The sequence below is a fragment of the Camellia sinensis genome, chromosome 2 (genome assembly GCF_055761805.1).
Source record: "Camellia sinensis isolate YWXY chromosome 2, ASM5576180v1, whole genome shotgun sequence".
NCBI lineage: Eukaryota > Viridiplantae > Streptophyta > Magnoliopsida > Ericales > Theaceae > Camellia > Camellia sinensis.
In genome coordinates, this window is record NC_138962.1 from 60,959,176 (window position 1) to 60,984,810 (window position 25,635).

A 25,635-nucleotide genomic window follows, 5' to 3' on the forward strand; every position below is an offset into this window, starting at 1 on the left:
GAAAGTTGGCCGACCAACTTTCTTTCTCCTTTTTCTTTTCTTTGTCTTTTTATTATTAGGTATATGATGATGATGTTGGATGGTACGATAGTGGGATGAATCACCGAAAGATTTTTATTATTATTATTTATTCTATTTTATTATATAATATTAAAATATATTATTTATAACAATTTATGTACGAATATTCAAAATATGCATAAATACATAAAATCATATAAAATTATAAAATAACACACATAAATAGACTAATAAAGTATATATTAGCGGGTTTTTTTTTTTAATTCAAAGTATGTTAGCGGGTTAAATGGTAACATTTAGGTATCGATCAGGAAGTTTGGAGATCAAATTAAAAAACGCATGAAAGATTGGGGTAAAATGATATTTGCGCGAACTAAAAACTAAACTGATTCGGATAGGCAAGGTCTGCAAAAAGAAAAATTATTGATTGGTCTTGGAGAGTGACGTGGCGGTGATCTTCATTAATCGCAACCCATTATATTCTCTTATGTTTTCCAATGAACCAACACAAAATCGTGAATTCTATTCCCTTCAACAATTACATGTAAAGCGTCCCGTAACGCTGATCCTACACCAACACTTTTCAAAAGATAACTAGACTTCCCCGAGTCAGCAATGGTGTGCACTGCAATGTGGACCCTAACACCAGTATGAATGCTACTTTTCCTATTTTGATTGTTAATTTTCTTTCATTTTCTTTTCAAAGAAAAATCATTTGGATCAGAATTAAGTCCTTGTTTGTGAATGTTGTTGGCTGAAGTAAGAGGAGAGCCATCTCTGATTACCTAATTCCCCTTCACCCACCACCCATTTTCCTTCAGAAACATACAAATTATAACCGAAATTCCAGTGGCTTGTGTTTCCGATTCCAGTGGCTTTGCATTCAATGCACAGATAAGGTATATTCGCTCTTTTTTTTATTTTTTTTTTTCTCTTTCTTTTTGTTTTTTTTTCTTTAGCGTTGCTTTCCCTTTTTTCTGATCTAGATAAGAGGCATCGATTAATTACTAGGATTCTAAAATTCATAAGTTTATAATATGCGTCATGAATTGATGCTTTGGATCGATTCATTCAATATTTAAATATCGATGTTCTGGTTTAGAGTTTGACAGAATTTGATGCCTTTACGACTACTTTTTAGTTCTAAAAAAAGAAAAAAATAATTGAAAATTATAATCTAACAAAATTTATGGATTTTCATCATTTTTTTAAGGGGAATTATTGCTCATGGTGGTTTTTAAAAAATTATTATATATTAATGAAAAAGTTTATGATATTAATTATTAATATTTGTGATGTTTTCTACTTTCTTGTAAATACTTTTCACCGACACAATGTTAGTGTAATTCCCCCTCTCCCCTCTTTTTAATCCAAATTCTTTTTTTCTTTTTTAATTTATAGGGGATAAGTCTATTTCTATGGGATCACGCCTTGGGTCTTGGAATTGATTTTTTATGGAGATAAGAGCATGACTAATGAAATTATTTAGTGAGAAAGATAAATTATTGTTTTGAAGAATTTTTTTTTCCCTATTTTTATTCCACTATTGTTGGATCATTGCCTTGCCGACTGGTGGTGGTGGTGGTAATATGGACAGATGGATAGATTAGGGGATAAACTGGTGGTGGTGGTGGTAATATGGACAGATGGATAGATTAGAGGATAAATAGGTGATATGTAGACAAATAAAGGGATGACACATGGACAAATAGTTGGCACTTAGAGAGTTAGTTAAATAGTGGACAAATAGACAAATAATTTGGGTAATATGATCTTTCAAATTATTTTGTTCTTTTGGCCACAAAAAATAGAATTTGGAATTATTATTCCAAATTTTTTTAAATTAAACTTATGACTTGTGTGCTTTTTATTTTTCTTCATTTTATGTATTTATGTATTTATGGTTTTTCCGCTCAAATAACAAATCTTGAACTAAAAGGCGGAACCTTTGATCTTATGATTTTTGGAACAGGAGATTCCGTGGAAAACCCCAATGAGTCTGGATGGATTTTTCTACAATGATCTTGAAGTGATTTTACAAAAGATTGAAATTTAATTCTACAAAAGTTGAAGGTACAATAATTATTCCACTTTTCAACTCTCAAACCCTTAACCCTATCACTTTAAAGTAGTGTTTGGTTCTTTAAAATGGAATAGAATAGAATAATTATTCAGTCAAAATATATATTGCTCTTATTTGGTTGATTTAAGAAGAAAAAAAAATACATTATCAATGGAATTGTCATTTATCATTGTAAGGGCAATTGCCTTGTTCAACTCCATTTTGTTTTCCACATGAACAAAAGACATAAGACTAGATATTGGATGTAACGGTGATATCACGTGGTAGTATCAAATCTAATGAACAATCTCAATTTACGGTAGGAACCATAATATTGTTGGATTAATAAGAGATAAGACTTTTCACTTAATTTCATTTATAATTTTTTATTAATAAATAACACCATGTAAAATGATGTAACCGTTGCACTTAATATTTTCTCTCTGAGACAAGGTTCGGAACAAGGTTCTCCGATTCAAAACCAATCTCCTTCAAGACCTCAACCCTTGAGCCAGAAGCTGTAGCCTTAACTGGTTGCTTACCACCACGTTTCAAATTTTTATTAACGTACTTCCTAACAACCAAATTCTATGGCAACTTTATATCCGGCCCCCTTTGAACATTCACATCAACATTTTCCTTATCAATCTCCTTACTAGCCAGGAACTACAACAGGCTAAAAACATATGACCCAAAAGCAAGGTGTGATTTCATTTTTTTAGGGAAAACCATATATTATTAGTGCAATTAATACAAAATAATTTTAGATACATAAAGGTACAAATCTTTTCTGTGCAAGAAAATACAGTAAAAATTACACTCCATAAATATTCTTATTTACCCCACTTTTTTTTTTTTTTTTTTCCAAATTTATCTCACATTCAACGTTATCATATTAATAATATGATAATAATTTCATCCGACCTTATCTTACAAAGGGAGGGGCTAAGTGAATAGTACATAGTACTATCATCTAGTTGCTCTGACATTTTACGTCCTAAGGCCCGTTCGTTTTAAGGTATAGAGGGAGGGATGAGATTATGATAGAGGTAAGATCCATTTAATTTTGTGTTTGTTTTTAGATGTGGGAAAGGGATTGAGATGGAAGAGTGGATTAAGTTGGGCCTTGGAAGTGGGATTGGGATGGAAGAGGTGGATGTGGTATTAGAAAAATAGTCCGCCGGACTAGAAATCTTTTATTTATTTTTTTATTTTTTACATGTTGGGCATTTTTTTTTTTTTGAACATTAATGTTTAATTTTTTGTAATGTTTGTTAGGTAAAAATCATTGTTTTATCTGTTTTATTTTTTTTTCTGGAAATTTTTTATTTATTTTTAATTTTTTACATGTTGGGCATTTTTTTTTGAACATTAATGTTTAATGTTTTTGTATTTTTTTATTTATTTTATTATTTTATATAAAAATAATTTAATAATCCTTACACTAACAACTATCATCAAAACAAGCATAATTTTACTTAATCCCCTCACTATCAATCCCCTCACTATAAATCTCTTCCATTCTACCTCCAAAAACAAACGGGGCCTAAATGAATTCTATTATTGCACTTTAGGGGTTCTTCTCTTTTCTTGTTAATAATCTTTGCTTCATTCCCTATTCCTCCACATGAGTGCCTGTAACGCCCCCCCCAAAAAAAATAATAAATACAACCCAAACATATATTAAAAACAGTATGAATCAGAGTAAATAGTCCTTTCATTACATAAAGTTAATAATACAAAAGGGTTTAACATAATTAAATGCCCTAATGGCTTACATCTTTCCAAGCCTTGACTTGGTCACACAAAATGAGACTAGCTCATATACATTTAGCCCTAGGCTTTACAAAAATATACAATACAAATTAAAGAAGCTCTTGCCCCCAACATATCCCTCCAAGCTATTACCTTGGTGGAGGTAAGTCACCAACACCTGAAAATGTCATTTCCAAATACGGTGAGTCACAGCCCAATAGAAATCATTTAGCACAATATATGAAACTTAGCAAAGGTATAAGTACACTATGCATACACAACGTCGGTGATAGAGATATCCACAGTTTATATAATCATAAGGTACCAATTTCTATTCTTTTCATTACATGAACCCATTTCATTATCTCTTTAACAATCCAAATGAGACTTCAACTCATTAGTTCAATCATCACATCAACAATGCATGAACACTTCAAACTTTTCTTTCACAGAAGTTTCATTAGCAGACTGCCGTCAAACGGGACCCATGTGTAACACCCTCAAAATAAACCCATAAAGCATACAATATTGACATGCTTAGACAAGAGAATAAAGCAAAAATACAATTCATCAGAGTAATTCTTACAAGTGTATTACATGTTAACAACAAAAGCAAATGCCCTACGGGCTTACAGCTTTCCAAGTCAACACTTGGTTACAAAAGAAAGAGTACTAACTTTATACAAAATAAGCCCTTGGCTTGATATACATGTAATACAAGTATGTAATCTCAAAAGAAGTCCCAGCCACTAAGCCTCTCAAGCTACGTTCTTGGAGGTGGCATGCTATCTGTACCTGAAAATGATGCCCCATATAGGGTGAGCCAACGCCCAGTAGAGATATGCTAAACATGATATAAGCAATAACTAAAACATTGGCCAATGATAAATGTTTAACTCATATGAATCATTTCATAACTATGGCTCAGAACCTGGCCCAACAATTTGATTGAGATCACACCCCATATCGGCAGTATTTCTATTTCAGATGAGATACTAACTCATATTAAACATTTCACACTTCATAACAGATACACATTTTGGTGCTGTATCAATAACACATGACAACACTTCCATACTTCACAAATGATACACATTTTAGTGCTGTACCAATGTCAAACAAAAACTCTTCCATACTTCACAAATGATACACATTTTAGTGCTGTATCAATGGAGTCCATCCCCTATCTCCTCCCAAAACAATCTCCGGTTTAGAGGTCTATCCCCTATCTTCCCCTAAACCGTAGAGTACATCCTCTATCTCCTCCCACACAACACAATGTATATAAACACATATCATATACATAATCAAATCAATACATAAAATTCATGTATTATATCAACCGCCATATTCGATGGCATACTCATTTGATTAGTTTTAGTTTGCCTAATCATCATGCATTGTCTACAACAATCAAGACTATCCTCCACCGATAACCCAAAGCAATTATTTCTAAATAGATAATAAATGCATCAACAGGTAATTTATCAACATTTTCAAAAGTGAACGATTAATAAATCCAACTCCACTATTCCATCTCATATTGAGCTAATTTCATTATTTTCAACTCAATTTCACATTTTCTTCATAAATGTCATTAATTACACTAATGACCCAAATATACCCAAACATGACATTTTTTCCCTTTTTCTCAATATTGACCCCAATGGTCCAAATAATATTAACAACATCAATATACTCATTTTGAAACCCAAATACACATTTATGGTTCAAAAGAAACAAAACCCTTTTTCTAAAAATTACAAATTTAGAACCCTAACTTCCAAAATCCCAAAACCATTTATACAAAAGCTCAATATTCATGTCAAAGCTCATAAAGATGAGTAGGAATCCCTACCTCGAATTTAGAAGCCCAAAGGAGAAGTTGACCGAAATCCAAAGTGCTCCAAAACCAAGATTTTTCAGATTAAATCGAAGCCCAAGCCACCCTCTATCTTTCTTACAAAGGACTTAGGGTAGAAACACACTAAAGTGAGATGAAACCCTAGAGAGAAGGTAGGAAGTAGTGAGAGAAGCTCTCAGATCTGGTTTTTGAAAAGTATAAGAGAGAGAGAGGAAGTGTAAAAAGTGAGCTAAAAAGACCAAACTATCAACTGATATACGCAGGACCCGCTCGGGCGGAGAATAGGACGCTCGAGCGTCAAGCACCAAAAACTGGACCCGCTCGAGCGTGAAGGGTACCCGCTCGAGCGCCAAGACATAACTGCAAAACACACCCGCTCGAGCGCAAAGAGAAGGCCACCGAGCGTAGATTTTCCCATTCTAGAACTTATACAGACAATGAACTACCCGCTCGAGCGCCAAGACTCCCGCTCGAGTGCGACCCACTCGAGCGTAAGGAAATCCGCTCGAGCGTGAAAAATACACCTGCAGAAGTTTTGCAGAGGCACGAGATGCTGAGAGTGTGTAAACCCCGCTCGAGCGCAAGAAGACCTACTTGAGCGGACAACTAAAAATCAAACTCCGCTCAAGTGCAAAGGGACCCGCTCGAGCGTACCACCAAAGTTCTGGGCAACAAGAAATGGGGCTAAAGCTCAACCAACCTGTTCGAAACACGCCCAATATATCCTAAAACTCAAACATACAGAATTAAAGGATAACAACAAGATATACAACCACCAACTCCACGGAACCTAAGTCCGGAATACAACAATCAAAGGAAGAGAAACCGGGATCGCTATAACCTCTCCCCCTTAAAGAATTTTGTCCCCGAAATTAAGTACAAGTTCTTCAAAAACAAGTTTCCTCATCTCCCAACAACATTACATTTCAAAATATGACAACTTGACCCATTACCGGTCATCTCATCTCTTTTCAAGAGGTAATTTACAACATTTTCCACAACATGCATTATAAATATGCAATCCTTGAAATTTAACAGTTCCCAAAACTATGTTCCATAGTTCTATATCACATTTAATGTTCATGATATATTTTCATTTCCACAATACATTCAACATATGCAATGTTACACTAAACTTCCATTTCAAGGCAGTTTCAAAATACTTTCATAAATCAAAACATATACAATGTTTTACAACTTAAGACATATATAATGCTCTTAAAGTCTATCAGTATTACAAAATTTCAATACATGATTATACATTAACAAACAAGTTCGGATATTTTTCACGGACATCTAACTCACGTTCCCAAGTGGCTTCTTCCACTCCGTGATGTTTCTACAAAACTTTTACCAAGGGAATGGTCTTGCCTCGCAAGACTTGCTCCCGCCTATCCAAGACCCGAACCGGTCTCTCCTCATGCGAGATATCCTCGTCAACCTCCAAGTTGGTCCAATCCAACACGTGCGATGGATTCGGCTTGTACTTCCGAAGCATACTAACATGAAACACGTCATGTACTCCGGATAACTGCGGCGGCAAGGCCAAATGATAAGCGACCTCCCCAATCCTCTCAAGGATCTCAAAGGGACCGATAAACCGAGGGGATAACTTCCCACTCTTCCCAAACCTCATCAAACCCCGTCTAGGTGATATTTTCAGAAAAATATGATCGCCCGTCTCAAATGCCAAAGGCCTCCTCCTACGGTCGGCATAACTCTTTTGGCGACTATGGGCTGTAACAAGTCTCTTACGGATAAGCTCAACTTTTTCCGACGTTTCCCTCACCAATTCCGGGCCCAACAAAGGTGTATCACCCACCTCGGCCCAACAAACTGGAGACCTACACGGTCGGCCATACAAAGCTTCAAACGGTGCCATACTGATACTTGACTGAAAACTGTTATTGTAAGCAAACTCCACCAAGGGCAGGTGCCTCTCCCACGTCCCACTAAAGTCAAGGACGCAACCTCGAAGCATATCCTCAAGGATCTGAATAGTACGCTCGGACTGCCTGTCAGTCTGAGGATGATAAGCCATGCTAAAGGTCAACCTAGTACCCAAGGCACTCTGCAAACTCTGCCACAACCTAGTAGTATAGCGAGGATCTCTATTAGAGACGATCGACACTGGGACCCCGTGCAACCTCACTATGTCCCGAATATACAAGTCGGCAAGATGATCTACCGAATCTCTTATGCGCATAGGGATAAAGTGCGCCGACTTAGTCAACCGGTCTACAATCACCCAAATAGCATCACTACCTCGCTGAGTCCTCGGAAGACCTACAACGAAGTCCATAGTGACATGCTTCCACTTCCACTCGGCAATAGGCAAGGGTGCAACAAACCCGCTGGCCTCTGATGCTCGGCCTTCACTTGCTGACAAGTAAGGCACTTCGATACGAAAACTGCCATATCTCTCTTTATACCCTGCCACCAAAACTGGCGACCCAAATCACGATACATCTTGGTGCCTTCCAGATACACCGCAAGGCGTGAATGGTGAAACTCTCGGAGTACCTCCTCTCGGCAAGACTCCGACACAAACAAACGGTCTTGGTATCTCACACTCAAGTCGGGATACACAGATAAACCTTTCTCAGCCTTCCCATTGGAGATCTTCTCTCGGAGGGGTTCTACCTCAAAGTCACCTCTCTGTGCCTCTAACACTCGAGTCACAAGTGTAGGTTGTTCTACAACAGAAAACAAGGCAGGAGCCTCAACAGATTTGCCCAGAAGCAAATCAAACTCCCCAAGTGCACCAAACATCTCCCACTCCCGGATGGCTATACAAGCTACATCACTAATGGATTTCCTGCTAATGGCATCGGCCACAACATTGGCCTTTCCCGGGTGATAGTGCAACTCAAAGTCGTAGTCCTCAATGAACTCCATCCATCTCCTCTGCCTCAAATTCAAGTCTCTCTGTGTAAATAGGTACTTTAAACTTTTATGGTCTGAGAACACCTCGAACCTCTCACCATAAAGGTAGTGCCTCCAAATCTTTAGGGCAAAGATCACTGCTGCTAACTCTAGGTCGTGTGTAGGGTAATTCCTCTCGTGTATTTTCAACTGACGTGAGCCATAGGCTACCACTTTCTCCTCTTGCATCAACACACAACCCAAACCCTCTCGTGAGGCATCACAATAAACTGCATAACCCAAACCTCTCTCTGGAATAATCAAAATCGGAGCGGTGGTCAATCAAACCTTCAATTCTTGGAACAACTTTTCGCAAGTCTCACTCCATACAAATTTGACCCCTTTCCGCGTCAATCTAGTCAACGGTGAAGCTAGGCTGGAAAAATCTTTCATAAACCGGCGGTAGTATCCAGCTAATCCCAGAAAACTACAGATCTCAAAAACACTCTTAGGCTGTGCCCAATCCTGCACTGCCTCTATCTTGGATGTATCAACAGACACTCCTTTCCCGGAAACCACATGGCCTAAGAACTTGACTTCTCCCAGCCAGAACTCACATTTCCCAAACTTGGCATACAGCCTATGGGCTCTAAGCAACTCAAGCACCACTCTCAAGTGTTCCTCGTGCTCCTCCTTCGACGGTGAATAAATCAGGATGTCGTCCACGAAAACGACCACAAAACGATCCAAGAATTCCCGGAATATCTGGTTCATCAAGTCCATAAAGACTGCTGGTGCATTGGTGAGCCCAAATGGCATCACCAGGAACTCATAATGGCCATACCGCGTACGGAATGCCGTCTTCGGAATATCCTCCTCCCTGACCCTCAACTGATGGTAACCCGATCTCAAGTCTATCTTAGAGAAACAATGGGAACCCTTTAACTGGTCAAACAAATCATCTATACGAGGCATAGGGTACTTATTCTTGACCGTAGCCCGATTTAACTTCCGGTAATCGATACAAAGTCTCAAGGCACAATCTTTCTTTTTATCAAAGAGGGTCGGTGCTCCCCACGACGAAACACTAGGGTGAATAAAACCCTTATCTAGTAACTCCTGGAGCTGAATTTTCAACTCACTCAACTCGGCTGGGGCAAAACGATAGGGTGCCATAGAAATCGGCGTCGTGCCGGGCACTAAATCAATAGAGAACTCAATCTCTCGGTGAGGTGGCAAACTGACAAGGTCCTCAGGAAAAACATCCGAATACTCGCAAACCACTCTCGGCAACTCAACCCCGGTCTCATCACACTCACTACTCATAAGGCTAGCGAGAAGACCACTAAGCTCACTCCGCCCTCGCGGATCATACACCGGTGGCAACACACTACCAATCCGATCCCCCAGAAAATAGAAACAATCCCTGCTCAAGGTACATACTGTGACCCTCTGGCGGTAACAATCAATAACAGCCCGATATGACGATAGCCAGTCCATACCTAAAATAACATCAAAACCCGACATAGGCATAACTACAAAAGGAAATGGAAGTCGGCGATCTGCTACCTCTATAGCACAACCTCTACACCCTCGTTTCAAAATCAACTCACCCCCGACAGGTGATACAACACAAATAGGAGATGCTAACTGTGCCAACTCCAAACCCAAAACAGATGCAAATGCAGCAGATATAAAACAATGGGATGTACCCGTATCAATCAACACATTAGCAACCGACTTGCAAAACAAATAAGTACCTCTCACGACAGATGGAGCCGGTACTAGATCCTGTGCGGTAACAGCATACACATGCCCTGTAGGCCACTAATCTACATGCTCACCTCTAGGAGCAAAAGACTACTGCACAGACTGGGATGACGAAGCCTCCTGATTGGCCCTTGAGGCCTAAACTGACTGTGCGGGCTGAAAACTCTGTCTTTGCCCTGATGCACCAGAAGTGCCACTCAACTGCGGGCAAAACCTCTTCAGGTGCCCCGCCTGACCACACTGGTAACAAGATAGTGGCTGCCCTCTGCCCTGACTCTGGCTTTGAGGTCGAGCCGATGATGAAGCTGCTCTCTGCCCTCCTCCCTTCTGCGGGCAAGCTGGAGACTTGTGGCCCAGCTGACCACACTTGTAACAAGTCACGTCTTCCTGACTGCCACTCCCAGAGCCTGTACTCAGCACTGGAAAGGTCGATTTAGCAAAACCTCCCTGAGACTGCGCGGGCTAGGCACCCATGTATAATTTCGGGACTTTTACCTAGGGCATTCCGGTCAACTTAATTATAATGGAGTCCAACCCCTTTCTTCTCCCAAACAATCATTCATACATATGTAATGTATTTAAACACAACATCAAACAATGGAGTACATCCCCTTTCCACTCCCACATACTCATACATGTACAATGTATATAAGCATAGTCATATCCAATGTCAAACAACAAGAGATTAGTTTCAATTCACCTAATCCTTATGCAATTTCTACAACAATCATAGTTATCCTCCACCGATAGCCCAATACAGTTATTTCTAATAGATGTTCAATCTCATGACAGATAATTTATTCAAATTTCCAAAGAATGAGTTAATACATGACTTATCCCACCATTCATATCAATACTCTCTCAATTTCACATTTTCAATGGCAATTTCAATTATCTCTATAAAATAATCATAATAGTCATTTTAGGGCAAAACTTCCCCCTATTATCAACCCAAATATCATTTCCAACCATTGTGACCGAACACCACTTCATTTTCAAAACCCGCATTCATGTATTTTATGCTTAACAACAATCCCTCTTTCCATATATACCCAAACCCTAGGTTTGCTTACAACACCCTCAAATCACATCATTATTACACAAGAATACACATAACTAAGTTAAATATCATATGAAGGTGTAGAAAAGATCCCTACCTCAAAGGAAGAAGATGAGTCAAACAAGGAAGAAATTCCAAGAACACCGAAACTCACTTCTATTCGGATTAAAATGTAGATCTTGACGAGCTCTACCTTTTTCTCAAAGGCACTAGGGTGAAAAGATCAATGGATCTAGGTGAAATCTAAGAAAGAAGGTTAATTCTAGAGAGAGAGGCTTAAGAATAAGCTTTTTTGGAAAGTTTTAGAGAGAGAGAGATATGAAAAAGTGACTCAAAATATCATCTTCTCGGACTGTTATACGCGCAGTCCGCTCGAGCGTGGAAAGCCCCGCTCGAGCGTCAGACACAAAGTTCCGCTCGAGCGTGAAAGTTGGCGTTCGAGCGTGGAATGCACATTTCTAGAAGTTTTGCAGACAGAGGTCCCCGCTCGAGCGTGGGACTGGACGCTCGAGTGTCCAATGCACTTTCTCAGTATTTCAAAACTGTAAAAGAAATGCTGAGAATTGACAAATCCTGCTCGAGCACAAGAATGGTCGCTCGAGCGGAGGAGCAAAATTTGTGAAGCCCACTCGAGCGCAAGAATTCCCGCTTGAGCGGAGGAGCCAAAATCTGGGCAATAAAAGTTTGGAAAAACAAGCTATTAACCTATCCCAAACACACAACTACAACCCAATAACTAAAATAAAGAGGAAGACAAGGGAAAGAGATATGAATAACTATTCAAAACTATACCAACTCGAGTTCGAAATACAATAAGTAACGGGTTAAAACTGGAATCGCTATAGTGCCTGCCTATGTTGGCTAGATTGCCAAATGACCCACCATTTACTCTATGCTGTAAAATCTCTTGTTTTTTTTTTTCCCTACTATTGCTGGATCATTGCCTTGTCAGCTGGTGGTGGTGGTGGTGGTGATATGGACAGATGGATAGATTAGGATAGGGATGTAATAATGGCCCGACTCGACCCATTTAGGCCTGGGCTTGGGCCGGCCCAAGTGGGCCTTGTGGGCTCCCTTCTTTTTAGCTAGCCGGGCCGAGGCAGCCCATGGGCCAAAAAGTGGGTCCTGGTCTGAGACCGAGCTGGAGCCCAAGCCCAAGCCCACTCACAATAGGGCCTAGGGCTGGGCCGCGAGCTGGGCCTAGTCGGGCCTTTTTTTTTTGGAAAAATAAATGATAAATACATTATCTGTGTAGATTATTTATTAGGAATAAAAAATAAAAGAAAAATTATATTAGAGTATTTTAGTTAAGACTAATGAGATGTTTTGTTTGGTTATGTTTCATAGTGGTATTTAAATTTAATTATGTATGACTTATGTTTTTTTAGTTATGAACTTATAACTAAAAAAGTATGTAAATATGGTTTTTCCTCTCAAATAACAAATCTTGAACCAAATGGTGGAACCTTTGATCTTATGATTTTTGGAACAGGAGATTCCGTGGAAAGCCCCCAATGAGTCTGGATGGATTTTTCTACATTGATCTTGAAGTGATTTTACAGAAGATTGAGATTTAATTCTACAAAAGTTGAAGGTACAATAATTATTTCACTTTTCAACTCTCAAACCCTTAACCCTATCACTTTAAAGTAGTGTTTGGTTCTTTAGAATGGAATAGAATAGAATAATTATTTAGTCAAAATATATATTGTTATTATTTGGTTGATTTAAAAAAATAATAAAAAATACATTATAAATAGAAATATGATATATCATTTAAGGGAATTATTATTCCATAGGAAAGGTTATATTAACGAGAATTTTTTTGAAGATCTCTGATATTAAGATCTTATAAGATAAAGAACATACAATATTTTCATAGTAGTTGGAGTCCATCAACATTTTCATAGAAAAAATTCGACTCTAAGAAATTTGTGCCCGACTCAGAGAAATTTTTGTCCCGACTCAAATCAAATTTTCATGCATTTACCTTACATAATTATTGCCTCCTCCTTCCCCTCTCTTCCTTCCATAGACCCTATGGTCATGTTTGTTTTGCTGATTAGGGTGTGGGATTAGAGTAGTATAGAGGTGGGTCCCACAAAAGCTTGTTTGTTTGCTTCCTTATTGAGTGGGACTGCTACTCTACCTGGAGTATTACTTCCATACCCCAACTGGATTACCTTTCCCTGAGACGAGTTAGGATTGAAAAATCAATCCCCTAGCTTAGAGATTGGGATACACTTTTGCCCTCAATTGTTGCCTCAATTGTTGAAAAATCAATCCCCTGGCTTAGATGTGCTGGATTTTTTTTTTCCCGTTTTTATCCCACTATTGCTGGATCATTGCCTTGCCGGCTGGTGGTAGTGGTGGTGATTTGGACAGATGGATAGATTAGGGGACAAATAGGTGATATATAGACAAATAAAAAATGACACGTGGATAAATAGTTGACACTTAGAGAGTTAGTTGGACAATGGACAAATAGACAGATAAGTAGGGTAATATGATCTTTCAAATTATTTCGTTCTTTTGGCCACAAAAAATAGAATTTGGAACTATTGTTCCAAAAATTTTAAAATGAAACTTATAACTTGTGTGCCTTTTATTTTTCTTCATTTTATGTATTTATGGTTTTTCCTGTCAAATAACAAATCTTGAACTAAAAGGCAGAACCTTTGATCTTATGATTTTTGGAACAGGAGATTCCATGGAAAGCCCCCAATGAGTCTGGATGGATTTTTCTACATTGATCTTGAAGTGATTTTATGGAAGATTAAGATTTAATTCTACAAAAGTTGAAGGTACAATAATTATTTCACTTTTCAACTCAAACCCTTAACCCTATCACTTTAAAGTAGTGTTCCGTTTTTTAGAATGGAATAGAGTAGAATAATTATTCAGTCAAAATATATATTGTTATATTTGGTTGATTTAAAAAAAAAAAACATTATAAGGGAATTATTATTCCGTAGGAGAGCTTAAGTAAGGAGATTTTTTTTTTAAGATCCCTAATATTAAGATTTTATAAGATAAAGGACATACAGTATTTTCATAGTAGTTGGGGTCCCTCAACATTTTCACAGAGAAAATTTGACTCAGAGAAATTTGTGCCCGACTCAGACAAATATTGGCCCGACTCAAAGAGATTTTGGCCTCGACGCAGAGAAATTTCAATTTTCATAGAGAAATTTCTCTAATTTCACAAAGAAATTTCATCGAGGGACCTTAGGTAATAAAAAAAACTTCTTGGACCTCGCCTACTATACAAAGTTGGAGAAGGATGTTTCATTAATTTTCCCTTGATTTAATGTGCGTCATGAATTGATATTAACTTTTTTTTTGGTGGGGGATTTAATTAGATTCGTAAAAGATGATTTATTTAAATAACTAATGAAATGCAATATATCAATGTCCTGGTTTAAAGTTGGGAGATTGGCTAATAAGTCCCATATTTTCGACTTGTAATCCACAAAGTCCTATATATTTTTTTCTTGGGATCCATTTTGTCCTTTTGGATGTTTAATGACTCATTTGCCCGTCACATTGGAGTGTCACATTTGGAAAAAATACACTAAAAGATTTTTTAGTGTCAAATCATACCCGCCACATTAAAGTGTCAAATTTGAAAAAAGTATACTAAGCAGTTTTAAATTTTTTTAGAGTATCATACCCGCCATGTTGGAGTGTCACACGTCACATTTTGGAAAAGTACAGTAAGGAGTTTTTACTTTTTTTTTAGAGTGTCACATTATACCTGCCACGTTATCACGTTTGAGAAAAGTACACTAAGGAATTTTTATTTTTTTGAAGTGTCACGTCATATCCGCCACGTTGTCATGTTTGAGAAAAGTATACTAAGGAGTTTTTATTTTTTTAGAGTGCCATATCATATCCGTCACGTTGTCACGTTTTAGAAAAGTACACTAAGGAGTTTTTATTTTTTTTGAAGTGTCATATTATACGCGCCACGTTGTCACATTTGAGAAAGTACACTAAGAAATTTTTCTTTTTTTTAGAGTACCACATCATACTCGCCATGTTGTCATGTTTGAGAAAAGTACACTAAGGATTTTTTTTTTTTTTTGAAGTGTCACATCATACACGCCACGTTGTTGCATTTGGAAAAAGTACACTAAGGAGTTTTTTTTATTTTTTATCTTGGAGTAAAAATTTTAGAGTGTCACATCATACCCGCCACGTTGTCATATTTAGGAGTTTTTATTTTTTTTAGAGTGTCACATCATATCCGCCACGTTGTCACATTTGAGAAAAATACACTAAGGAGTTTTTATTTTTTTTTAAAGTATCACATCATACCTGCCATGCTGTCATATTTGGGAAAAGTACAATAAGGAGTTTTTATTTTTTTTGAAGTGTTACATCATACTTGTCACATTATCACATTTAGGAAAAGTACACTAAGGAGTGTTTAATTTTTTTGGAGTGTCATTGGTTGTCATGCCCCAAGCCCGTGACAATGCCACACACTCATCCAAGTGAGCATGCAAGGCTAAGAGTCCAATCAAATAAACCAACAATATAAAATACTCAATTTAAATCTTTAATTATCATAATGCCAAAATTCATAAATAATAAACAATTCTTATCTTATGAAATTGTCCACCAAGTCCACTAAGATAATCCACTAACAAAATAGTAATCCAAGTAACTTAAATCATAGTCCTACTCTCGGCACTCCCAAAAGTAAAAAACCCGCGCAGCTCTACTCCTCAAAATTTGAAAAAAAATAAAATAAGGGTAAATTAGATAGCCCAGCAAATAACCAACCATCACTGCTAGTTGGGTCAAGTATACCAAAAAAAAAAAAAAAAAGGAGATAACCGATAAATATATTTTTGCTACAATTCAATAAACGTACAACTATTTTGTAAGATGTTTTCATAGCTAAAAATAAACAGTGTAACAATACAATTTAATTGAAAAGACAATGAGATAATTCGAAGTAGTTTCGTTGTTCAAATCGATGGTTTGATATTCAGATGGTTCAATGATTCGATTTACAAAACTCAAGTCTTGGTGACTATGGTCGCTTAGCCCATGACAAGGCCCAAAACCACACATAGGCTGGTGGTAAAGCCCCAAAAGAAACTAGTTTCTACGTCAATAAATAACCCCCATTGGCTAGGGTCCAAATCATAGTCAAACTAGAGTGATGTACAAAATTCAAACAATACACAACATTTAAATAAAATATTCGATATTTTCATAATAAACATTTGGTATAATTTTTAGAATAGTTTCACAAAATATTCAAATAATTTTCATAACAATATCCGATGTTGTTTTATACTTGACCCATATTTTATTTTAAGAGAACAGGAAGGCTATAAATAAATATTTATAATTTTAAACGATTCAATAGGAATAAAAATGAACCAACAGTGATAGAAGATCACTTACCTAAAATAGCTAAAATAATATTCCAACACTAACTTCAAACACTCAGCTCCACCACTTCAATCACACAAACCTAATAATTAGAATCTCAAATAAATTAATATTTTTGTGTCTCACACATCCACAAAACCCACTGTATATATGAAATGCTCAAGAAATACCAAATCAATTCTCCCAAATTAATAGTCAAACACACCTTAACTAATATACCAAATTCTATTGTTAAAACTACACCTACATAATAAATTGCACTGTTATCAACAACCCACACAATACCCTATACACGTTGTACCATACATCTATTAGGCATCCCCACAAATTTTCTTTTCCATGACCTTTAGACTGCCTATTGATCCATTTACATATAATAAACAATCGTGTAGAAAGGTACCTTAATCAATGAGCATCAAGAATGTTCCCTTCAATTCCCACTGCCGCTTCCCTTGAATCCTCTCTCTCTCTCTCTCTCTCTCTCTCTCTCTTTTCTTTTACTTTTTCAAACCCTTGCTGCCTCCAAAACCCTCCACAACGATTCACCAGCCTCTGTTTTGTTTTTTCCAGGACTTAAAGCCACAACATGTGGGCTTATTAACCTAATTTTCCAAAATTACAAAATTACCCATCTAAGTAATAGAAATTATAATGCCATCTCATAACTAATTCCTTGATATTACTAACTGACCCATATAAATTAATTTAATTACTAATCTATTCCATAAAATTATTCTACACATAACTTGGATTTTACATTTTTCCCCACTTAACAGAAATTTCATCCTCGAAATTTGATATACCTAGAGTCTAAAAAAGCTGTGGATACTTTTGTCTCATTTCATCCTTGAGTTCCCAAGTAGCTTCTCTTTCTGAGTGATTGCTCCATTGAACCTTAATATAGTGAATGACTTGACACCTCAAAACTTGTTCCTTTCGATCAACAATTTGTATAGGGTGCTCCTCATATGTCAAATCCTCTTTAAACTGCAACGGTTCATGATCAATCACATGACTAGGATCCGGTTTATACTTCCTTAACGTTGAGACATGGAAAACATTATGAATTCCAGCTAGTGAAGGTGGTAGGGCAAGTCTGTAAGCTACCTCTCCAATTCGATCTAAAACCTCAAATGGCCCAACAAATCTAGGACTCAATTTACCACGAACACCAAACCTCATTACTTCTTTCATAGGAGACACCTTAAGGAACACATGGTCTCCGACCCCAAACACCAAATTGGGTCTCCTGTTATCTACATAACTTTTTTTTCTACACTATGTAGTGCGAAGTTGCTCTCTAATAAGACTGATCTTGTCCACTATTTGTTGCACAATCTCAAGCCCTAACAACTTCCTTTCACCCATATCATCCCAAAAAATAGGTGATCTACACTTCCATCCATATAAAGCCTCATATGGTGCCATCTAAATGCTCGCATGATAACTGTTATTATAAGCGAATTCCACTAAGGCCAAATGCTTATCCCATGAACCTCCAAGATCAATAACACAAGCCCTCAACATGTCTTCTAGGATTTGAATAGTTCTCTTTGACTATCCATCAGTTTGAGGATGAAAGGCAACGCTAAAATTCAAACTAGTACCCAAAGCTGTATGCAAACTCCTTCAAAACATAGATACAAATCTGCTATCTCTATCAGACACTATGGTCACTGGAATGCCATGCAACTTCACAATCTCCTTGATATATAATTTTACAAACCTCTCTAAGGAGAACCCCACCTTAAAAGCTAGAAAGTGGGCGGATTTTGTCAACCGTTCAACGATAACCCAAATAACATTGTTACCACCTTGGGTTCTAGGCAACCCTGTCACAAAATCCATGGTAATATGTTCCCACTTCCACTTGGGAATAGGAAGAGGTTGTAACTTACCTGTAGGTCTCTGATGTTCAACTTTCACTTGCTGACATACCAAACATTAAGTAACATATTGAGCAATTTCCCTCTTCATATTATTCCACCAAAAGTTCATCTTCAAGTCTTTATACATTTTAGTGCTCCTTGGATGTACAGTATATCCTGAACTGTGAGCTTCTCTCAGGATTTCTCTTTTGAGCTCTAAATCATTAGGCACACACAACCTCTCTCCAAATCTCAAGGTTTTAGCTTCATGCATACAAAATTCCATCTATAGCCTTTTTTCCATTTCAGCCTTAAGTTTTTGCAACTGAGGATCTCTTCCCTGAGCATCTTTAATTATATCAATCAATGTGGTTGAACTCTAAGGTTTGCCAATTGCACTCCATGGTTGTGCCATCTAATCTCGATATTCAACCTTTGTAAATCCTCCAAGATATTCTTTTGGTCAGTGATCAAGATAGCCAAATTACTCGGGGTCTTTCTACTCAAGGCATCTACCACTGCATTGGCTTTCCCCGGATAATAATTGATAGTCAAATCATAGTCCTTTAATAGCTCTAACCATCACCTTTGCCTCATATTCAATTCTTTTTGAGTGAAAATGTACTTCAGATTTTCATGATTAGTAAATATCTCACATTTTACCCCATACAAGTAGTGCCTCCAGATTTTCAATGCAAACACCACTACAGCCAACTCCAAATCATGCGTGGGATAATTCTGCTCATATGGCTTCAACTGCCTAGACGCATATGCCACTACCTTATCATTTTGCTTCAAGATGTAACCTAAGCCCATCTTCGATGTATCACTATAGATGGTAAAACCTTCCTCCCCAGATGGAACTATAAGTACTGGAACAGACACCAATCAACTCTTTAGATCCTGGAAACTCTTCTCACAATCATCAGACTACTCAAATTTAACCCTTTTTTGTGTTAAACGAGTCAAAGGCATAGAAATTCTGGAAAATCCCTCAACAAACCTTCTATAATATCCTACTAAACTCAATAAGCTACGAATTTCAGTGACACTAGTAGGCCTATTCCATTCTACCACAGCCTCTACTTTCTTGGGGTCAACAGACACCCCGTCTTTAGATATCACATGACCCCAAAATGATACACTCTCTAGCCAAAATTCACACTTATTTAATTTAGCAAACAATTTTTTCTCCCTTAATATCTGTAACACTATTCTCAGATGCTCTTCGTACTGCTCTTTACTCTTCAAGTACACAAGAATGTCATCAATAAAAACTACCACAAACTGATCTAAAAAGGGTTTAAATACTCTGTTCATTAAATCCATAAAAGCTGCAGGCACATTAGTCAACCCAAATGACATCACTAAAAATTCATAATGCCAATACCTAGTTCGGAAGGCTGCCTTAGATATATCCTCCGCCTTAACCCTCAACTGATGATAGCCAGAACGAAGATCAATCTTAGAAAAGACTTGTGCTCCTTACAACTGATCAAATAGGTCATCTATTCTGGGCAAAGGATATTTATTTCAAATTGTCACCTTGCTTAACTCTCGATAATCAATGCAAAGGCAAAAACTACCATTCTTCTTTTTCACAAATAAAATGGGCGCATCTCAAGGAGAAACACTAGGCCTAATAAAGCCCTTATCTAGTAACTCTTGTAATTGTTTCTTCAACTCTTTCAACTCTACTGGGGCCATCCGATACGGAGCCTTGGAGATAGGACCCGTGTTCGGGTATCAATTCGATAGCATACTCAATCTCTTTGTTTGGTGGCAACCCGAGTAAATCTTCAGGAAAAACATCGGGAAATTCTTTCACAACTAGAGTATCCTCTAACTTCAATTTAGTTTCACGAATATCTCTCACAAAAGATAAATAACCCTTGCAACAATTCCTTAACAATCGTCTAGCTTGCAAAGCTGAGATTACCAGAGGAGGAGTGTTAACTCCACTACCCACAAAACAAAATTCTGGTTGATCAGGAATCTGAAATACTATCCTTTTGCCTCGACAATCAACAGAAGCATAATTGGTTGCCAACCAATCCATTCCAAGAATTATATCAAAGTCCCGCATATCTAAAACAGTCTAGTCTACAAGCAATTTCCTGCCATCTATACTAACCACACGAGATTTGCAAATTAAGTCAGCAACCATAACACCTCCTATTGAGGTTTCAACACATAAGTCAATCTCTCTAGAGACACATTTCCATCCATGTTTCTTAACAAATCCCATAGACACAAATGAATTTGTATCTCCAAAATCAAATAACACATGTGCATAACAGAAGACACTAAAACAATACCTGACACCACTGTGTTGGAAGTCTAAACATCTTGTTATGTGAGTGTGTACACTCGACCCTGAGTCTTTGGCTTATGACCTCCATTTTTCTTTTGATTTCCTGAAGACACTCTGTTTGTTGAAGTTCCTTTATTTGTCCATGCTTTATGTTCAGTCTCATGCCTCTTCCAATCAGGGCAATCAGTTATCTTGTGCCCTTGTTGCCTGCAGGAGAAGCAAGCCTCAGTATTCCAACGACACTTACTATCCCGATGGAATCCATTACATCTAGTGCACTGTACCCGATCATTTTGCTTGTCAACACCACCACCCACAGTTTGACTTTCCCAACTCCTAACAGAAGAAGTGTTTTGTCTCTTAGCATTTCCCTTCGAGCTGTTGTTAGTTTGGAAGTTGGAAGAACTGGGTCTCTTCTTTCTCTTCTTGGGCCCTAGTGAGGCCACTCTCAACTAACAATGCCTTATTCAACACAGCTCCAAAAGTAGGTAACTTGAAAGGAACCACCTGTTGCATAATGTCCATTCTTAACCTACTTTCTAACTTACGTGCTCTGTTATCCTCGTCTACTATAAATGCTGGTGCCAATTTAGACAACTTCATAAACTCGGCTTCATATTCTGCAAGTGTCTTATAATTTTCAGAATAGTTTCACAAAATACTCAAATAATTTTCATAACAATATCCAATGTTGTTTTATACTTGACCCATATTTTATTTTAAGGAAAGAGGAAGGCTATAAATAAATATTTATAATTTTAAATGATTCAATAGGAATAAAAATGAACCAACAGTGATAGAGGGTCACTTAGATTCACACATGTTAATGCCCATGCACACACAACCAAAGCAACTTCTACAACAGTGGCAATATTGAATAATCACAACATGGTACTATTTTTCATTCCTTTCTGTTTAAACAACAATTGATATTCTCTTTAATTAAAACAATAAAATCTAATTTAGAATAACACAGACAAATTTTTGTTTAAACCAATCAAAACTAAAACACATATCATTTTAAGTAGAAATTTTAAAGCATTAAGGATATCAAAATTATATTCTAAATAAGACCAAATAACACTAATAACATGACACAGCATAACATATTTTTATCCTAAAACACCAATAAAGTAATATTTAAACATGCTAATCAGATTAACATCTCAAAACCAAGGTTACAATTCTTGTCTAAACTGTGGTTATTTCACCAATACCAAAACACATTCACATTCAAGAATATTCATTACTTGAAACTATATATATTACATGCTTTACCTATAATATATAAAACAATTCAAAAATATTGTTGTCTCTTGGGTTTATTATCAAAGTCCTAGCTATTACCAAACAGATTATTAAATACCATTGGGCTTCCAAAAGTTAGATACAATATATTAAAAATATATTATAACCAACATCAAACCAAACTAAATATTTTAATAAACCAATTGGGTCTCATACTCTACTAAGAGGGTATACCCAGCAATCCTCCTCCTACAGACTTAGGTGGAGACATCAACCATACCCGCCAAAGTTTGACACTTCAAATATTTATCACTTGACAAAGTCTTAGTCAACATATCTGAAATATTATCATTTGTGTGAATCTTTTCGGGTTGGAAAAATTTCGAATCTAACACATCATAAATCCAATGGTATCTCACATCAATGTGTTTCGATCTTGAATGAAAACTGAAATTTTTACTCAAATGAATAGCACTTTGACTATCACAAAAAAGCACATACCTTTTTTGTTTCAAACCCAACTCTTGCAAAAAAAAAATTCGACCATAACTCTTCTTTGCAAGCTTCCATAATGGAAATAAATTCATCTTCGGTAGTTGAGAGAGCAACACATTTTTGTAATTTAGATTTCCATGCCACAACTTCCCCTACAAAAGTCATCAAATACCCCGAAGTAGATTTCCTAGAATTAACATCACCTGCCATGTTAGAACCCGTGAACCCATCAAGCATCGGCTTACCATCCCCAAAACACAAACACACCTTCGAAATCCCTCGAAGATACCTTAGAATCCATTTTACCGCTGCCCAATGTTCTTTACCCGGATTAGAGAGAAAAAGAGTCACCACACCAATGAAGTGAGCAATATCCGACCTTGTACAAACTATGGCGTACATCAAAGAACCAACCGCTGAAGCATAAGGAATTTTCAACATCGCTTTCTTGTCTCTCTCACTTATGGGACATTGATTTGAACTAAGCTTGAAGTGACCCGCAAGTGGACAACCAACCGACTTTGCTTTATCCATGTTGAACCTCTCAAGAACTTTCTCAATGTAGCTTTCTTGAGACAGCCAAATTAGCCCCTTTTTGCGATCACGAACAATTTTCATACCAAATATTTGCTTTGCCGACCCCAAATCTTTCATAGCAAAGGACTTGCTCAACTCCAATTTCAACCTGTTAATCATAGTATAATCTTGACCCACAATTAACATATCATCAATATAAAGCAAAAGAATAATAAATTTGCCTTCCGAATTTTTTTCCACAAACACACAATGGTCCGAAGTGGTTTTAGAAAAACCATTATTCATCATGAAAGAGTCAAATTGTTTGTACCATTGCCGCAGGGCTTGCTTGAGGCCATACAAACTTTTCTTCAATTTGCAAACAAATTTCTCTTTATCTTTTTCCACAAAACCCTCTGGTTGTCCCTTGTAAATTTCTTCTTCAAGATCAACATGAAGAAATGCAGTCTTTACATCAAGTTGTTTAACTTTAAGGTTCATACTTGCAGCCATGCCAAGTACAACCCGAATAGAAGACATTTTCACAATTGGCGAGAAAATTTCATCAAAGTCAACACTTTTTGTTTGCCCAAAGCCTTTCACAATAAGGCGTGCCTTGTACATTAGATTCTTGCCATCATTCTTCAATTTGAAGACCTACTTATTTTTCAGAATTTTCCTCCGCTTAGACAACTTCACCAAATCATAAGTGTGATTTTTAAGTAAGGAATTTATTTCCTCTTCCATGGCCTTTTTTCAATCACCTTTCTTTGCATGCTCAATTGCTTCTTAGTAGCTCTCGGGCTCCCCTTAATCATAATTCAACACAAATTCATTGGGAGGATACTTTTTTGAAGGTTGCCGGTCCTTTGTAGATTTTCTCAACTCAAGCTGTGGTAGCGTGTCACGACCCCAAACCGCCCCTAGTAGTTTGGTGCCGTGATGGCCAGTAATTCGAGATTACCAAGGCCAACTTCCAAAATCCACACACCATCAGAGTATAATTATATGGGACTAACAAGTACGGAAGCGATTTATACAAACAGATTAGTCCATAAGAGCGGTGCATAAGTTAAATGAAATAGCAATCATCAGCATATGGGTTACAACTCAATTACAAACGAGGCAAAGTACAAATTACATCCTTCATATTAACAAAAGGGCTTCACAAACCGACATGAACAAAAATACATGAAATACTGCTAGAAGCAAAATCTTCAGGATTGCCGACATCCTCACTGCCGACATAACATGTATACAAAACACACATCTTGATCAGAAGGCTTTTCAAGCCGACGTATGCAACATACAAGTATTACAAATCGAGAAGCATAATTTTCAAGACTGCCGATGTAATTACAGGTTAAGCCGACATAATCAAAAACCCAAAATAAGCTCCAGAATCACATCTAGGTGTCACCGCCTTCTTGTTCATCACCTACATATATATAGAGATGGTGAGTTTGGATACTCAGTGAATGGTATAAATAATAAAGGGGTTTGCATGAATAATAGCCGAAGTCCTTTCAAAACAATACAAAACAAAACTTTATATATAACAAGGAATGGACCTCGTCCATCTAACAGATCTTCAAAGCTTCAAGGGATACTTACTAGCATCACATATTACAAATAATAACATTCCAGCAAACGTATCCACGCGGTAAACCGTCCGTGGCAAATCAAGACAAAGCAAGAGGGCATCTCAAACAGGGGTGCTACAAAAGTTTAGAGTCCTCTAGCACAAGGGACCTATGTTACAAAGGCCCGTAGTCTTTTAACACGAGAGTGCTGCGAAAGTTTAGAGTCCTCCAGCACAAGGGACTTTCAAGACAAGATGTGCTGCGAAAGTTTAGAGTCCTCCAGCACAAGGGACTTCCAAAACGAGAGGTGCTGCGAAAGTTTAGAGTCCTCTAGCACAAGGGACTTTCGAACGAGATGTGCTACGAAAGTTTAGAGTCCTCCAGCACAAGGGACTTTTCAACCAAGATGTGCTGCGAAAGTTTAGAGTCCTCCAGCACAAGGGACTTTCCGAGAAGGTCATTCAAGCGAGTATAATACGAGATACAAAACTAAAGACAATCATTCATGCTTAACAAATATCTTTCAAAAACAAAGCAAAGCAAAGCTCATCAAAACATTGATAACATAGCTTTATCAAAAATACCACTCACCTAGTTCTTCAAACGTCGGGGTCAAGGCAAGTCAAGTCCTACAACACATGGCAAAGTCTATTGCATGCACTGCTCAAAACAAGTCTAGCTTACATGCAAATGACCTCGGCATCCTTCGAAAACTAAGTCAATCAAATTGAAACACAGTTTCTTATCCTTGGAAAAACACGCTGGGCAACTACCAGGTCTAGGCCGAGGTCCTACACCCCCT

The 25,635-nt window shown here is 37.3% G+C and overlaps 2 protein-coding genes across 3 annotated transcripts in view; one reads left to right on the forward strand and one right to left on the reverse strand.

Annotated features, from left to right (window-relative positions):
* The first annotated feature begins 641 nt into the window (after window positions 1-641).
* LOC145820064 (putative disease resistance protein At1g61300) overlaps window positions 642-25,635 on the forward strand; it is a 65,775-nt gene continuing 40,781 nt past the window's right edge. The window contains exons 1-4 of one of the 2 annotated variants that reach the window (XM_082914561.1): window positions 715-920; window positions 1,994-2,094; window positions 12,890-12,991; window positions 14,100-14,201. The gene's annotated coding sequence lies outside the window, so the exon portion shown is untranslated. Of the gene's footprint in view, window positions 921-1,993; window positions 2,095-12,889; window positions 12,992-14,099; window positions 14,202-25,635 lie in introns of both variants that reach the window. The other variant, XM_082914562.1, reaches the window with a different exon arrangement.
* On the reverse strand, window positions 17,620-20,763 carry LOC145813859 (uncharacterized). Its single transcript, XM_082910005.1, has 5 exons — window positions 20,341-20,763; window positions 19,640-19,922; window positions 19,341-19,549; window positions 18,708-18,738; window positions 17,620-18,065 (listed from the first exon to the last, which is right to left on the reverse strand). Exons 1-5 carry the CDS (start codon window positions 20,761-20,763, stop codon window positions 17,620-17,622), a joined length of 1,392 nt encoding a protein of 463 aa, XP_082766131.1.

Coding starts and splice junctions, on each gene's coding strand:
- LOC145813859 (XM_082910005.1), bottom strand. CDS start 20,763: ATGCGGGACTTTGATATAATTCTTGGAATGGATTGGTTGGCAACCAAT. Junction 19,923..20,340: donor TTGAAGAAACAATTACAAGA/GTTACTAGATAA, acceptor GTGTACTTGAAG/AGTAAAGAGCAGTACGAAGA. Junction 18,066..18,707: donor TGAACATCAGAGACCTACAG/GTAAGTTACAAC, acceptor AAAGTTATGTAG/ATAACAGGAGACCCAATTTG.